This window comes from Ictidomys tridecemlineatus, chromosome 3 (assembly GCF_052094955.1).
Source record: "Ictidomys tridecemlineatus isolate mIctTri1 chromosome 3, mIctTri1.hap1, whole genome shotgun sequence".
NCBI lineage: Eukaryota > Metazoa > Chordata > Mammalia > Rodentia > Sciuridae > Ictidomys > Ictidomys tridecemlineatus.
In genome coordinates, this window is record NC_135479.1 from 5212760 (window position 1) to 5228814 (window position 16055).

At 43.9% G+C, this 16055-nt stretch overlaps 1 protein-coding gene across 15 annotated transcripts in view; it reads left to right on the top strand.

Annotated features, from left to right (window-relative positions):
• Window positions 1-16055, top strand: part of Rnf157 (ring finger protein 157) — a 69345-nt gene that overhangs the window by 38089 nt on the left and 15201 nt on the right. For all 15 annotated transcript variants that reach the window (XM_078041630.1, XM_078041627.1, XM_078041628.1 and 12 more), the window contains 9 exons: window positions 2407-2495; window positions 7115-7261; window positions 7800-7917; window positions 8315-8381; window positions 8650-8693; window positions 9056-9103; window positions 11793-11864; window positions 12658-12817; window positions 12988-13100. In XM_078041630.1, the coding sequence (XP_077897756.1) occupies window positions 2407-2495; window positions 7115-7261; window positions 7800-7917; window positions 8315-8381; window positions 8650-8693; window positions 9056-9103; window positions 11793-11864; window positions 12658-12817; window positions 12988-13100 (858 nt within the window). The remainder of the gene's footprint in view (window positions 1-2406; window positions 2496-7114; window positions 7262-7799; window positions 7918-8314; window positions 8382-8649; window positions 8694-9055; window positions 9104-11792; window positions 11865-12657; window positions 12818-12987; window positions 13101-16055) is intronic.

Genomic DNA, 16055 nt, shown 5'->3' on the forward strand with positions numbered 1-16055 from the left:
TGGATAACTTGTGTTTCCTTGCCGTAATTATCATCAAATGAGTGAAGTGGAGGCTGAGAGAACTGGGGCCTTTCTTTCCTTTCTTTTCCTTTTTAGGGGGCACAGAGGAAAAAGGGTGAAGAATAAGAGAAAGACCCATCTTTTTTTTTTTTTTCTAATTCGGATGGGATTTATGGATAACTCCTAAGTACCTGCACAAATGAAGTGATTAACTTTGCTACTCCAGAAAAAAATTTTAATCCTGAAGTCATTTATTTTGGCTTTAGAATAGGCTAGCATTTGTGTCAGATTTTCCTGCCTAATTACTTTTTGCTTAAGCTTATTTTAGAATTGTTTTAAATTCCTTCAGTATGACAGCCTGGGAAGTGGGGATGGAGAAACAGGCCCCAGTGGGATCCGGACCAGAATCCCCATTTTCCTACTTCAAAGCCTCCTGTTGCCCTGCTCAGGGGAGTCAGCTCTGTGTGGAACAATTTGGCAAAATATTCTTTAAAGCCTTAAAAATATGCTTACTCTTTGATCCAGTAATTCCACTTCTAGGAATTTGTCCCAAGGAAATAATCACACAAACACGCAGAGTGTGGGGACAAGGATGTTCACCACAGCATCCATATCAGCAAAGAAGTCGGAGCAGCTTCAGACCCAAGTGCTATGGGTGATGGATAAAGTGCCATTCTCCCTGTGTCCCACAACTGCATACTCAGAGAAAGGCACACCTGCAGGCACACTCAGAGAGAGAGGCAGGCCTGCGCCTCGTGAAGCAGTCCTGATGTGGGGTGGGGGTTGGGGGCGAGGCCTTAGGGAAACATGTGCTGGTGTTACTAAGTGGAGAAATGATAACTGGTTTCCACTTTTATGTTTTTTCAAGTTTTCTGGTCGAATATGTAATGTTTTGTCATTAGAAAAAGCAACTGTCGTCTTTTAAAGAATACATGTTTAATGTGTCAATGAAAAAGTAAAAAAAAAAAAAAATTATATATAATGCCCACAGAGTGACAATGCAAATAATTTAGATCGGATGTGGTTGGGGGTTTTTGTTTTCTGTTTTCTGTACTGGGGATTGAACTTGAGGCCTCACACTTGATAGGCAAATGCTCTACTACTGAGCTAACTTAAGGATCACATTCATGCATATGAATTATCAGCAATTACACTGAATACATAAAGTCACATGTGCCTTAGTTAAATTATGTTTCCAAAGAAAAACTCCATTCAGTTGATTCTGTAAAGGCACAATTTGATTATAACCTAGGTATCCTGTTTTCTGATCCCAGCACTGTGGAGATAGACTCTTCTTGAGCTAGGAGAACCACAGTTTTGCAAAGCCACAACGACCAGTAGGTTTTCTCTAAATTACAGTCGTGTGCTTCAAAATGATATTACAGTCAAGGAAGGATCAAATATCAGTGGTCATCTCATAAGATTCTATCACCCGATGACATCCTCACAATCTTAGCTTGTACAAGTTCACCCTGATGTTCCTAGGAAGACAAATTCGCTAGTGAGTGTATGTGTGAAAAAAACCTGTGTTATCCAAACCCCATTATAGGACTACTGAGGACCTTTTAAACCTTTTTTTTTTTTTTTAATTTATGGTACTAGTGATTGAATCCAGGGCCTCAAGTATGCTAAGCAAGCTGTGTACCACTGAGCTACTTCCCCAGCCCCCTAATCATTTTTGCTCTACTGAAGCCAATTGCAAGTGAAAAATTTTACATTCTCCTCTCTTTAACTTTTCATTATTATAAACTCAGAGCTCTAAATCCAAAGGTCCAAGTGGGGGAAGAGTTAGAAAGTGTGTGGTAAATGATGATGACAACCATAAACCTACAATGACCCCAAATAACTCTGGGCCACATGTTAAAGAACTCTGCTTTATATGATCAGCTGCAGGGACACATAGTCATGACTGTCTGCAAGCCTCAGCTCTGCGCACGATGGGATTCTCTTTATTTGCAGCCCCTAAATTCCTGGGATACCATGTGGCCTCCCTGAAGGAAAGGGCTTGTGGGTCTGGTTCCCTGTTGCCTAAGGTCATGTGGAAAAGCCTTTTGTGATTAACTCAGCCACCTTGTGTCTTTTGGTATTTGGAATTTCAGTAGGAGTTTTTGATTAGTTCTCTATGTTTTGGGTGCTGACTCAAATAATCTTTCATATAATGGAAAAAACAGATAAGTCTATCTCTTTTGATGCCCGTTCAATCTCTGTTTTCCCTGTAGCTTCGACCTTAAGCAAATTAATTGACTCAATATGTTACAGTCCCAGTATCCTTGCTTATTGAGAAGAGTGGCCCTTGCTCTCTCACCTTGTGGGACTGTTTTTGAACAGCTTACAGCCCTGTCCCACCAAGGGACAGTCATGGATCTTTATAGACATGCTGCCTTCCCTACTCTGTTTCTGACACAGTTCCCGTATGCCGCCCCACCTCCCCAAGAGCCGGTGAAGACTCTGAGAAGCCTGATCAACATCCGAAAGGACACTCTGAGACTCGTCAAGTAAGTTCTCCAGTTCCAGGTACCCCCTCCTTGAAAAGAGTGGACTCGCTATGGTCTCCAGGGTACTAGCTGCTGGGCGCTGCTTCCGTGGGTCAGAAATCATACATCAGTCTTCGGGAAGAACTTTCACTTTCTTAGAGAAGGTCAATATTTCCCCAATTTTGTGGATTTAAATTAAAAAAGGAAGAAGAATTATTGAACTCAAAGGGGACTCTTACATTCCAACAAGTCTATGTAATAATGAAATGTTTGATTTTGGAATATAAAATTCTTGTTTTATTTTATTGCTTGTGCCTTTCCTGCAAGGAATCCATGGTGCCCTAGGTTGGTTGGTTAGTCCTCCTCATCAGTTTTCACTATCATGTGCCTTCTTGCCATGCTGAGAGCGTAACTCTTAATCTGATACTGCCCTCCTATAGTATATTCCCTATGGCTCTCTGGTTTCCTGGGGTGACAGATCGGATTAGGGCAAATTAGAGGTCCCACATTTCTCTGAATAAGGCAAGAAAGATGGCTCTGAGTCCATTTTAGGCTTATATAGTCAGCCTTATTTTTTAAAATTTATTTTTTAGTTGTAGTTGGACACAATACCTTTATGTCACTTATTTATTTATTTTTTAAAAAAAATTTTTTTAATATTTATTTTTCAGTTATCGGCGAACACAACATCTTTGTTTGCATGTGGGGCTGAGGATCGAACCCGGGCCGCACGCATTCCATGCGAGCGCGCTACTGCTTGAGCGCTACTGCTTGAGCCACATCCCCAGCCCTCACTTATTTATTTTTATGTGGTGCTGAGGATCAAACTCAGGGTCTCGCACATGCCAGATGAGCTCTCTACCGCTGAGCCCCAGCCCCAGCCCTAGCCCTGTATAGTCAGCCTTATTAGCATTAAGAAGTTCCTTCTGATAATTGTTCATATAACAGCTTTATTGAGATATGATTTATGTACCATACAGTTCACCCATTCAAAATATACAATTCAGTGGTTTAAGTATGCTTAGAATTGTGAGCCATTACCAGTAATTTTAGAAAATTTTTATCATAAAACCCAGAGAGAAACCCCACGCCCATTATTCGGCACTTCCCATTTCCTCTAGATCCCTCTCCCAGTCCTTAGTAACCACTAATCTATTTTCTGCCTGTCTCTGTCTCTGTCTCATTTATTTATTGTGATATTGAGGCTTGATCCCAGGGCCTCACATTGCTAAGCAAGCACTCTTTCACTGAGCTATGTCCCCAGCCCTTTTGGTTTTATTCTGAGGCGGGGTCTCTGTGTTGCCTAGGCTGGCCTCCACCTTGCAGTCCCCCAGCCTCGACCTCTGGAGTTGCTGAGTTACAGGCGTGCACCACTTGCAGCTGTGCTTCTCTCTGCCTCTGGGGTCAACTCTGGGGAGGAGGGAGCCCAGGAGGCACTTGGCTACAGAATAGCCCACCAACACAAGAGCTTCCAGCAGCCTGAGCTGGGGCTGTGCCTTGAGAGGCTACAGCCTCCAGCCACTCCACCCACTCTGTCCTCATCACACGTGGCTTGTTCACACATTTGATGGAGGTAGGTTTAAGAGCCTGAGCCATCGTGAGGTCCTGGCTGCAGCTGCAGAACTGAGCGAAGAGGCTGCAATGTGCTGCAAGAATCGTTCCTGGAAGCAGATTTCTGCTGGGCTTCCCAGCTCCACCGACATCCACTGAAATGAGTTTCTGAGCTTCAGGTTTTTTATCAGTAAAAGAGGTCACTTTTTCAACCTCACCTTTCATGACCGCTGTCAAACTAGATAACACAAGGGGAAACACTTGGTGTTCCATTTTGGGGTGATTTGGGGACTTTTGTTTTGTCCCCTACCCATGTTTGTTTGTTTGTTGCAGTCCTGCTAGGTGGGCTTTCTTCCATGGAGCTCCATTCTCAGCTCTTGTTTTTCTGAGATTATTAGAATAGAGAAAATTCTATTTCTTCCCATTTCCAGGGAAAGATGAAGACTTGGTGACAACTTTTGCTTGCTTTCTAAACCCTAACGTATGATAATAAAAGTGTTTGTAAAGAGCATGAGTCACAGAATTGGGAGGATGGGAAAGGAACATGGACAAAACTTTAGAATGGAATCATATGGTGAATGCCAAATAACTCATCAGACTCAGGAAAGAAAATCATGGGCCAACAGAGGGAAGAGCTGAGATTCACCCTTTTACGCTGTGGTCCCCAAAAGGCTCAGGGCTTGGCAGGACCAGGTGCCTCTGGAAGTCAAGGGGGAAAGCTAGAATGAAGAGGTAGTCAGGTGCCGTTCCTTGCACAACACAGCCAGAGCTGTCCTGCCCACACCCTGGTGGAATCTGGCAGAGATTTCTTGCTGAAGAGCTCAACTTAAGCAGATAATCTCTGGACTCAGATGGTGTAGGGAGTAAGTGAATTTAGCCATCTGGATATGGAGCCCTCCAATCTGCCTTCCCCCAGTCCCCAGAACACCAGCAGCCAAGCCTGTCAGGAGAGAGGAAAACTGACCTCTGGGAATTGGACCCGCCTGGATGGGAAGCCTAAGAGATGAGTTGGAGGTTCTTCTGCACACCTGGATCAGCCCTCATAAGCATCAATAGCCTCAGAGACAGAAGAGAAAATATTGCTGCTTATTTCATGGACACAATGACACGAAGTGCTTAGGAAATACAAAAGGGCTATTAAAAACTAAACAGTAGCAGAAATGAAAAATTCAAGAGAGTATTAGGGATAAAAGTTGAAATGGTCTAGGGGCTGGGGATGTGGCTGAAGCAGTAGCGCGCTCCCCTGGCATGCGTGCAGCCCGGGTTCGATCCTCAGCACCACATACAAACAAAGATTGTGTCTGCCAAAAACTAAAATGTAAATAAAATATATAAAAAAAAAGTTGAAATGGTCTATGAAGTGGAGCAAAAAGGCATCAAGAGAAATAGAAGAGGAAAGATTCAAGGAATAGATTACAAGTGTAGGAAGTCTCATGTTCATCTAGTGGTTCTAAAGAGAACAGCCCAGAGAGGGAAGGAAATCATCAGCGACGTAGGTAATTTAATAACATTTTCTAGAACCAGAGGGCACACGTGTCCTAATGGAAAGGGCCAGCAATTGTCAGCACATAGATGGCAAAGAGGAGCCTCTGTGAGTCATCAAAGAGGAGGGTCAGCCACACTGGGAGCTAAAAGACAGTGAGGCTTTTGGTGTTTTTCTGAAAGTATTTATAACCTAAAATTCTTTGCTCAGCCAAATTTACGATGGGAGCTCTCAGAAAGCCTGTCTCTCCAACACCCTGTTCTAGGAAATCTAGGGACAGTGTGCACCAGCAACATGAAAGGGTGACCCCAAAAGAGGAAGACAGGAGATGCCAGAAACATGAGCTTCTACAGGACAGGCAGAGGGAGCCTTGGGGGAGTGGCAGGAGGATCCAGGACGGCCGTAGTGTGCCAGGTACAGAGGGCCCCAGGTCCATGAAGGGACCTCAAAAAGATGAGCTGAATGGAACACCTGCTACCTTTGAACATCTCCAGGAGTTAGACTGCTAGAAGAGGGTTCAGGTTGGAATTTGGGCTAAATATACAGAAAACCAAGCAACTGAAAAGGTAAGATGAGCACTATTTCCAAGAAAAAGTTAGGTAAGAAAAGCAGCCCATAGGTTCCTCTGTGACCAGACTGTGAATGTTTTTATAATCATGGCAACACAGTCAGGTACTGTGCTAATAAAATCAGAATATGACTGTACCATGGAAGTGACAGAGCTAGTGTATTGGGCAGAGAGTGAGGAAAGAGGCATAAATTTGTCATTTCTACAGTAGGAAATCAGTAGGTAGTGCCTAAAACTGAAAAATCAAGAAGTAGTCCTCTGAGCAGGTTATTTAGGAATGTGGTTTAATGCCAAAGTGGTCAGCCAGACGAGGCTTCCTCTGAAGAGGAGGAAAAGGAAGAGTAAAGCCTACTGGTGTTTAACAAGCATTGTGGAAGCTACTTAATGTGATTAATAATCATAATCAAAACAAAAACTCGGGACTAGAGTTGTGGCTTAGGAGGAGAGTGCTTGCCTCGCATGTGTGAGGCCCTGGGTTCGATCCTCAGCACCACATAAACAAATAAAATAAAGGTATTGTGTTCAACTACAACTAAAAAAAAATTAAAAAAAAACTCTGGAGAGTCTGGCAGTGCATATGAATATTAATTGTAGCACTATGAAATAACCTCAGTGCCCACAAATGATGGTAATGAAATATTCTGTGACCATTCAAAATGAAAATTTAGATATATGTTAAGGGCCATGGAGAGAAGTCAACAATATATGACTAAATTTTTTAAAAAGAAGGTCAGCTGGGTGCAGTGATGCACACTTGTAATCCCAGCAACTCAGGAGGATGAGACAGGAGGATTCCAAGTTGGAGACCAGCCCCAGCAATTTAGCAAGACCCTATCTCAAATTAAAAAATAAAAAGGACTCAGTGGCTAAGCACCTCCAGGTTCAGACCTCGGTGCCAAAAAATAAAACAAACAAAAAGGGCTGGGGATGTAGCTGAGTGGTAGAACTTTTGCCAAACCTGAGCATGTGCTAGGCCCTTGGTTAAATCCCTAATACCAAAAAAGAAATGCTCAAATGTTGAGTCTTGGTGTGTCCTAGGTGTGCCGAGGAAGTGAAGAGCCCTGGGGAAGAGGCCATCAGAGCCAGAGTCCACTACAACGTGGAGTTCACCTTCGATGCCGATGCCCGGGTGGCCATCACCATCTACTACCAGGCCACGGAGGAATTCCAGAATGGCATTGCCAGGTAAGAACAAGAGGCTAGGTGGGCCGCTTCCCTCCCAGACAGGTAGGTCCCTGTCTTCTGTGCTTATCTTTGTCTACACCAAGCGAGAACTGGTTCCTGAATTCAGATTTTCTTTTATCAGGCCTTATTCTTTCACCTTTGGAAGATGGCAGCATAGCTCCTCAGTCCTCAAAATCTTCTTGAAAAATCTATTTGGGGGGCTGGGGTTGTGGCTTGGTGGTAGCACACTTGCCTTAGCATGTGTGAGGCACTGGGCTCAATTCTCAGCACCACATACAAGTAAATAAAATATAGGTCCATCAACAACTAAAAAATATTTTTTAAAAACTGTATTTAGCTACTTTTTTGAGCATGTGTGGGTTGAGTAGATAAGTTTAATGACATTGCCAGGCTCTTATCTGGTGACAGAAATAGATAGAAGGGAACTTCCTGTCCTGTGCTAGAGCCTGTTGAAAATAGAGAACAGGCAAGAGACAGGAACTTGTTAGGTCACCTGGTCTAGATCCTGAGTTTGCTCTGCTTCCCGCCTTGTTCTTAGCTACATTCCTAAAGATGACTGCCTGCAGTCTGAGACTGTGTACTACAAGCGAGGGGTGTGCCAGCAGTTCTGCCTGCCTTCCCATACCGTGGACCCCTCCGAGTGGGCCGAAGAGGAGGTGAGCTGTCTCTGCTGGGGTCTCCCCAGGTAGATACGAAGGGCCCAGGGGCGCCAGACCCAGGCAGGCAGCAGAGCCCAGTTGCCTGAAGGCCAGGCTCGCCTAGTGATCCCTTCATCTCACTCTTGTTAATTCTTCTCTTTCAAAGCAGCCTGTGAACCTCAGATACTTTGAGAGATTCATGCTCAAAGAAAAGAAATTGCAGGTTAGGGAGCTTTGATTCCACGAAATTTTTAAAGAGAAATTGGTGAGGTTCTGTTAAGCAGATTTGGGTCACATAAGGTTGATCAGTGAGGAGCGGACAAGGTCTGTGCATCCTGACTGCCTGCCTTTTCAGATGGCTGCTGTGCCATCTCCATGTGCTTAGTCCCCTCTTTTCCTCTTGTCTTCCCTGCAGCTTGGCTTTGACCTGGACCGAGAGGTCTACCCCTTGGTGGTACATGCTGTGGTTGATGAAGGAGATGGTATGGGTGATTTCTGTCTTCTCTTGCTATGTGTCCTCTGTGGCACAGTCCTGGCAAAAGCCTTGATCCCAGGCCAGTACACCTGCTCTATGGGCCTTGGTTCAGGCAGTGTCTTTCCCAGCTTCTTGGGCTGAGGTGAAGACTGTTGGGCTGTACAGGGTGCCCAGCATGATTTATTTGCCACCTTGTGGGAATTGGGAATGGAGGGCATCAGTACGTGTTATTTGGCCGACTGCTTCATACGTGTGTGTGCCTTTGTTTCTTTCAGAGTACTTTGGCCATTGCCATGTCCTACTGGGAACTTTTGAAAAGGTGAGTAACTTTATCATTTCTTTAGCCCTTTCTTTTGTACAAGGACACCATGGTTGGCTGGCTGCCTGGGCTCTGCACAGTGGCCCAGCTTGGGAGATGGGTGGCATTGAAAGAGCATCACATGGGAGCTGTGCTCAGGGTTCCAGCTCTGCCACCACCTTGCTCACAACCTTAGACTCCTGAGCCCTCAGTCTCCTCTTCCTAACGTGAAATAGACTGGCTCATTGGAAGGCCCTACTGTTCAGACTCTGTAATTCCACTCTGAGTGCCCAAGAGTGTGAATGATTGAGAAAACTGACAGAATATGGAGTACTTGGTGTCCTCCCTGATGTCCTGCCTTAACTGACATGTTTTCATTCCAGCACACAGATGGGACTTTCTGCGTCAAACCCCTCAAACAGAAACAAGTGGTAAGTACCTGAGGCCAGGGGCTGCTCCTGTTTGCCCCCCACCCCCCGCCTACCTCCTCCCGCTTTTTCTCTTTTCTGTTTTTTTTTTTTTTTTTTTTTGGTGGGGAGAAACCAGGGATTGAACTCAGGGCACTGACCACTGAGCCACATCCCCAGCCCTATTTTGTATTTTATTTAGAGGCAGGGCCTCACTGAGTTGCTTAGCACCTTGCTTTTGCTGAGGCTGGCTTTGAATGCTATCCTCCTGCCTCAGACTCTTGAGCCGCTGGGATTATAGGCGTGTGCCACTGCACCTGGCTTCTTTTCTGGTTTTAGCATTTTTCTTTCCCTCTTCCCTTTCTTTGATTTAAAGAAGGAGGGGAGGAAAGAGGGAGTTCTTTTTATTGTTAGAAACCACTTGGGTGTCCTGGAAGGAATACTGGTTTTGGGTGTCTATAGTGTTCCAGATTTGTTAGTGTTTAGGCAGCATTATCTGAGCAAAGAGCAAAGGACTTAAGCAGTGAAAGGACAAGATTTGTCTCCTGACATCAGGTTTAGGGAGAACTCTTTGTATTTAAAATGCCAGAGTAAGAAACATTTCAAGAAAAGGATAATGTATTAGGGTCCAATTCAGAGCCAACCGGAGCCCTTGGCTGAATTCATCCCACCATTCCTATTCTAAAATTCGGTTTGCCAAGAGGCCTATGCCCCACCACATGCAGAGGTAGTAGGAGGTGTCATAGAGGGAAGGGGGGAGGCAGGTGCCAAAGGCATTGGCAAGGGCGAGTGGCGGGTGGAAGTCAGGGTTGCCTTGGTTGAGGTACATAGAAAGGCTGTTCTGCAGATAGCTGATAGATATCTGAAATTCTCAAGTACTCATCCTTTTGGATTAGATACTTGCCTCTCTTTTAATGAGGTCAATAGTACCCAATAGTACCTTAGTGTAAATTAGTCGATTGTGTCCTCTTCAGTATAATTACCACAGGGTTAAAACAAGTTTTAGAGGCAGAGGAGTCACAGATCCTGAGCCCCAGGCGGCACCTGGGCAGGCCCAGCGTGGTGAGTTGCTTCATGGGAAGGCCAGCTTCTCCAGGAGGCCTGGGTTTGATGAAAAGGCCAGTGTAGCTAAAGGAAGATGTCTTATCTATCTTCCTGTTGCTAGATTTGCGTTAGCAACAGCCCGTGCAGCTGAAGCCTGAGATGTGAAGTCAGAGATGGGTTCCTCATCTGTGTGCTGGGCGCAGAGGTGAAGGGAGGCAGAGAGAGGAGTGGGCGCCTGAAGGACTAAAGGAAGGACACCCAAGGCACTGACGTAGCCGCGGCTAGAGGAAGCGGGATTGGGTGTTGGCAGGCAGGGCTCTAAGAAACAGGACAGGCAAAGGCTCTATCTATGAAGAAGTCATAAATAGTTATTTGTAACTTGTCTAAAGCAGCATCCAGCCTTAAAGTTGTCCATTTTGACTAAGGGTTAGAGCATGAATACTAACAGACTTCTCTGGGCTGCTATTAGTTTATTTTCATCAAAATTATTAGATGATAGGACTCAAGAACTTGTCACATGTTATTATTTGGTATACTAATCATTTAAAAGTAAAAACTTTGCCATACAAAAAAAGAAATTAAAACAGGACAGGTAACCTGCTATAGGGTGCCCTCTTGTCTCTGAAGAGTTGTGTTTTGATTCTTCACACTTGGATAAATCCTACTCCTTCTTTTTTTTTTTTTTTTTTGGGTAGGGGATTGAACCCAGGGGTGCTCAACCACTGAGCCACATGCCCAGCCCCCCCACCTTTTTTTTTTGAGACAGGGCCTCACTATGTTGCTGAGGCTGGCTTTGAACTTGCCATCCTCCTGCTTCAGCCTCCCAGACCACTGAGATTATAGGCATGGCCACCACACGTGGCCCATTCCTACTCTTTTTTCTTTCTTTTTTTTAAAGAGAGAGAGAGAGGAGAGAAAGAATTTTTTAAAAATATTTATTTTTTAGTTTTCGGTGGACACAACATCTTTGTATGTGGTGCTGAGGATCGAACTCGGGCCGCACACATGCCAGGCGTCCTACTCTTTTTTCTAAACAAAGAAAAGAAACAGGACCAAGGACTGGGGTAGCTCAGGGTAGAGCACTCCCACAAGTGTCTGACATTGTGTAACATGCATGAGGCCCTGGGTCCGATCCCTACTACCAAAAGGAAGAAATGAAACAGGACCAAGGGGATGATCTTGCTACAGGGTAGGAAAGGGATTGCTCTGGCTGGAGGGGTGTGCCCAGCCCCTCCTTCAAGTCTACACCTCCCTTTCATCTGCATTTTTCTGTATCCCTCTTTTTCCTTGCCCATTTCCTCTTTCTTTCTCTCTTCTATTCCTTTATTTGTATGTCTGAACTCACTTTCCTTACATAGCTAGTGCTTATATTTTGAGGCATATCCTTTCTCGACTGCCCACAATAGTGAGCCACGTACAAATATTATTTTAGTACTGGTGGAATTTTATGTTCCCTGTTGTATATAATGGTGGGTGAATTAAACACTCAATTTTCTTTCCCCTCTCAAAGAGAAAACAGAAGTAAAGAAATACATCTTTTATTTGTCCAGGCCTGCGAGTTCCTTCATTGTGAAGCGGTGGTCCTGGGTTCCTGGGGTGTGGGGTGGGGCTCCTACGCTGTCTCCCGGTGGGGTCGGCCTGTCCTTGAACATCTCCGTTTGCTGTTCAGGTAGATGGGGTCAGCTACCTTCTTCAGGAGATCTATGGAATTGAAAACAAGTACAACACACAAGATTCTAAGGTAAGGGCCGCTCAGTGAGAGAGCGCTTGCCTGGCACGTGTGAGGCACTGGATTCCATGCTCAGCACCACATAAAAATTAATTAATTAATTAGAGTATTATGTCCTTCTACAACTAAAAAATATTTTTAAAAAGTAAATAAATGTTATGGAGCCAGGGTTGCGGCTCAGTGGTGGAGCGCTTGCCTAGCACGCTTGAGACACTGAGTTCACTCAAACCACAAACCACATAAAAATAAACAAATAAAATTAAGGTATTGTATTCATCTACAACTAAAAAAGATGAATAGATAAATAAATAAATGTTATGTTATAAACACTTTCATTTAAAAAAATGATTCTAAGATAAGTTTTGTCCAAAACTCTGAACGTCCCCTCCTGGGAGGCAGGGCCACAGTTCTCAGATAAAGCCAAGATGGAGGAAGTAATTGAGCCATACCATGGAGTCAGTCAGGCCTAGAAGAGGATTTCCTCTTCCTCATTTAGATCATTGTGCTTCTGTCACTTGGGAAGCGAGAGAAGAGGCTGCTCTGGCTTTGTCCTGGAGCTCTGCGGCTCTTGAACGTTTCCCATCCTCTTTATTGCCTTTCACCTAGGTCCCTTCAGTCAGGCGCCACAGGGCCAAAGCTGGCCTGAGGGCTTGCGCTAGGTGCTTCAGATAACCAGCCCCCCAGGAGCAGCAGGACTCTGGGTCAGCGTGGACTCCTCCTCATGCTTGCCTCAGCTCTTCAGCCCCCTCCCTGCCTTGTCAGTGACGTCTAGGGCTTTGTGGCTGAATTTCCGTCTCCCCCGCAGGTGGCTGAGGACGAAGTGAGCGATAACAGTGCTGAGTGTGTGGTGTGTCTCTCGGATGTCCGGGACACCTTGATCCTGCCCTGCCGCCACCTCTGCCTCTGTAACACCTGTGCAGACACCCTGCGCTACCAAGCCAACAACTGCCCCATCTGCCGGCTCCGTAAGCCCCGCCAGGGAGGGTGAGAGGGCTCGGCTGGGAGGACCGTCACAGCAGCAGGGCACATGCTGCTGCTGGGTTGGCGGACCTGGGCGCGGTGTGGTTTCTGCCTGGCCCTTGCTCATCCTAATCCTGCAGCAGGATGTCCTGATTGCCTGCTTCCTTCTCCACAGCCTTCCGGGCACTGCTTCAGATTCGAGCCATGAGGAAAAAATTGGGCCCCTTGTCCCCCACCAGCTTTAACCCCATCATCTCATCCCAGACATCTGACTCTGAAGAGCATTCAGTAAGTGGGCTCAGAGCCACGGCCGCTCTGAAGCCAGAGTTCTCTAGAGCCTTTTTTTTTTTTTTTTTTTTTTTTAACATTTCACCCTCCTCTACATGGCACTGTAGCAAGGCGTTAAGCCTGGGGATGCCAGAGAATTTAGTGGGCTGGCTGAGGTCATGTCAGCTAAGCTAACCAACCAACGTTAAGGTGACAGAAAGTTGAATACTGGTCACTAAAATCTCCTTTTCCTCCTTGGGAACTTGGTGTCCAGTTTTATTTACATTCCTAGTGCCATCTGCTTGCAGAGTGCTCTGGGGGGGTCCACTCTGGAGCTCCGCTGAGCAGAAACAAGGGGGTGATTGTTCTGAATTTGAATGCAACTTACTATCTTATTTGAATCCTTGAAGAAGTAACTTTTTCTTTATCCCATTTTATGGCTTCAGTGATTTAGGAGCCAAGCAGACAAAGTAATTGACCTCAGTGTCATATGTAGTTGATAGCATTAGGGTAAACTTCCAAGTTTTGCAATTATGAACAGCAGATAGGACTCTCTTTAGATTAACCCAGTGATAGGAGAGATTCATTATTCAGTGAATGGTACTGGGATAATTAGTTAGCTACTTAGGGAGAAAAAATCAGTTTAGTGCTTTAATTCTTACCAAATAACAAATTCAAGATGGAGCAATTAGTTAACTATGTTAAAAGCAAACTGAACAAAACATTAAAAACATAGAATGAATTGTAGATGATTATTTAGTTGACTTGAGATGGAGAGGACTCTGAGTTTGCAAGCAGTAGAAAACTACAAAAAAAGAATCCATAGCTTTATCCACATAAAACATTTAAAACTTAAGTTTGTAAAAATTAACCAGAATTAAAAATCAAAGAACAAATTTTTTTTTTAAAGAGAGAGAGAGAGAATTTTAATATTTATTTATTCAGTTAGTTAGTTAGTTTTTAGCAGACACAACATCTTTGTTTGTATGTGGTGCTGAGGATCGAACCCAGGCCGCACGCATGCCAGGCGAGCGCGCTACCGCTTGAGCCACATCCCCAGCCCTCAAAGAACAAATTATTTAAAGAAAAAAAAAAAAACAGTCAAGCATAGAGGCTAAGTTGCTGAGGCTGTCCTCAACTTGCAATCCTCCTGCCTTACTTAGCCTCTTGAGTCACTGGGATTAAAGGTATGTGCCACCATGCCCAGCTAAACTAAAAATTCTTAAGAGAGGTAATAAAGCTGGTTAACAATAACCTTTTAAAAGTTCAAACTAGGTGTGATGTCACACACCTGTGATCCCAGCAGCTCTGGAGGCTGAGGCAGGAGGATTGTAAGTTCTAGGCCAGCTTAGGCAATTTTGTGAGACCCTACCTCAAAATAAAAACTAAAAAGCACTGGGAATATAGCTTGGTGGTAAAGCATCTGGATTAAATCCCCAGTACCACAAAAAATTAAAAATATGAAGGACTGGGATATAGCTCAGTGGATGAGCACTTGTCTTGCATGTATGAGGCTCTGAGTGTGACCCCTAGCCTCACAAGAAAAAAATTGAGCCACATTTAAAATCAATACTATGTAAGTTAAAATAGTATACCATTTCTCACCTTTAGAACTCCAAAACTTTCCTTTTTAAAGATACTCTATATGGGGCTAGGGTTGTGGCTCATTGGTAGAGTGATCGCCTAGCATGCACAAGGCACTGGGTTCAATCCTCAGCACTACATAAATGTAAAATAAAGATAATGTGTCCACAGCCACATCAATGTTTATAGCAGCACAATTCATAATAGCTAGACTGTGGAGCCAACCAAGATGCCCTTCAATAAATGAATGGATTTAAAAAATGTGGCATTTATACACAACGGAATATTACTCAGCACTAAAAAATAACAAGATCATGGCATTTGCAGGGAAATGGATGGCATTAGGACAGATTATTGCTAGGTGAAGTTAGCCAATCCCAAAAAAACAAATGCCGAATGTCTTCTCTGATATAAGGGGGGGGTTGACTCAAAATGGGGTAGGGAGGAAGAGCATGAGAAGAAGATTACCTCTAGATAGGGAAGAGAGGTGGGAGAGAAAGGGAGGGAGAAGGGGAATTGCATGGAAGGTGGAAGGAGACCCTCATCCTTATACAGAATACAGGTATGACGATGTGAGGGGGCAAAAAAAAAAAAAAGAAATGGGTCACATTAGATTAGATAGAAGTGATGGGAGGGGAGAGGAAGGGGGGAATGGAAGGGCAGCAGAATAAAATAGACTTTATTATTGCTGTGAGTATATATGTGACTGCATGACCAATGTGATTCTGCAACCTGTACACTCAGAAAAATGAGAAATTATACCCCATCTGACTCAAATGTATGATATGTCAAGATCATTGTACTGTTATGTGTAACTAATTAAAACAAGTTTTTTTAAAAAAGACATTGTGTCCACCTAAAACTAAAAAATAAATAAATAAAAGATACTCTATGTGTTGGCAAAGAATCAATAAAATAGGTTTTTGTATACTGTCTATAGGAATATAATTAGAAGAAAACAAAACAAAGCATCTATATATATTAAAAGCTTTAAAAACATTTATACTTAGTAATCTAAGGTCTAAGGGTTTCATACCAAGAAAATAATCTGAAAAAGATGTTTTGTTTTATAATGCTGGAGATCAAACCCAGGGTTTTGTACATGCCAGGCAAATGCCCTGTCACTGAGTCAGATCCCCAGCACTGAAAAAGATTCATATACAAGAATGTTCGTTAGAACCTTATTTTCTCTAGGATGCCTTAAGCATATTTAAATACCCAGCACTCACAGGAGAAACAAGGGAATGTAGCTGAAGAAGTTTCAAAACCACAGAGAAATATTTATGTTCTGTAAATAAGCAGAATATAAAATTGTCACTTACAGATTGATCATAACTATGTAAACAGGAGAATATATACTAGAATGCTAACAAAAGTTACCTTGGGTAATTG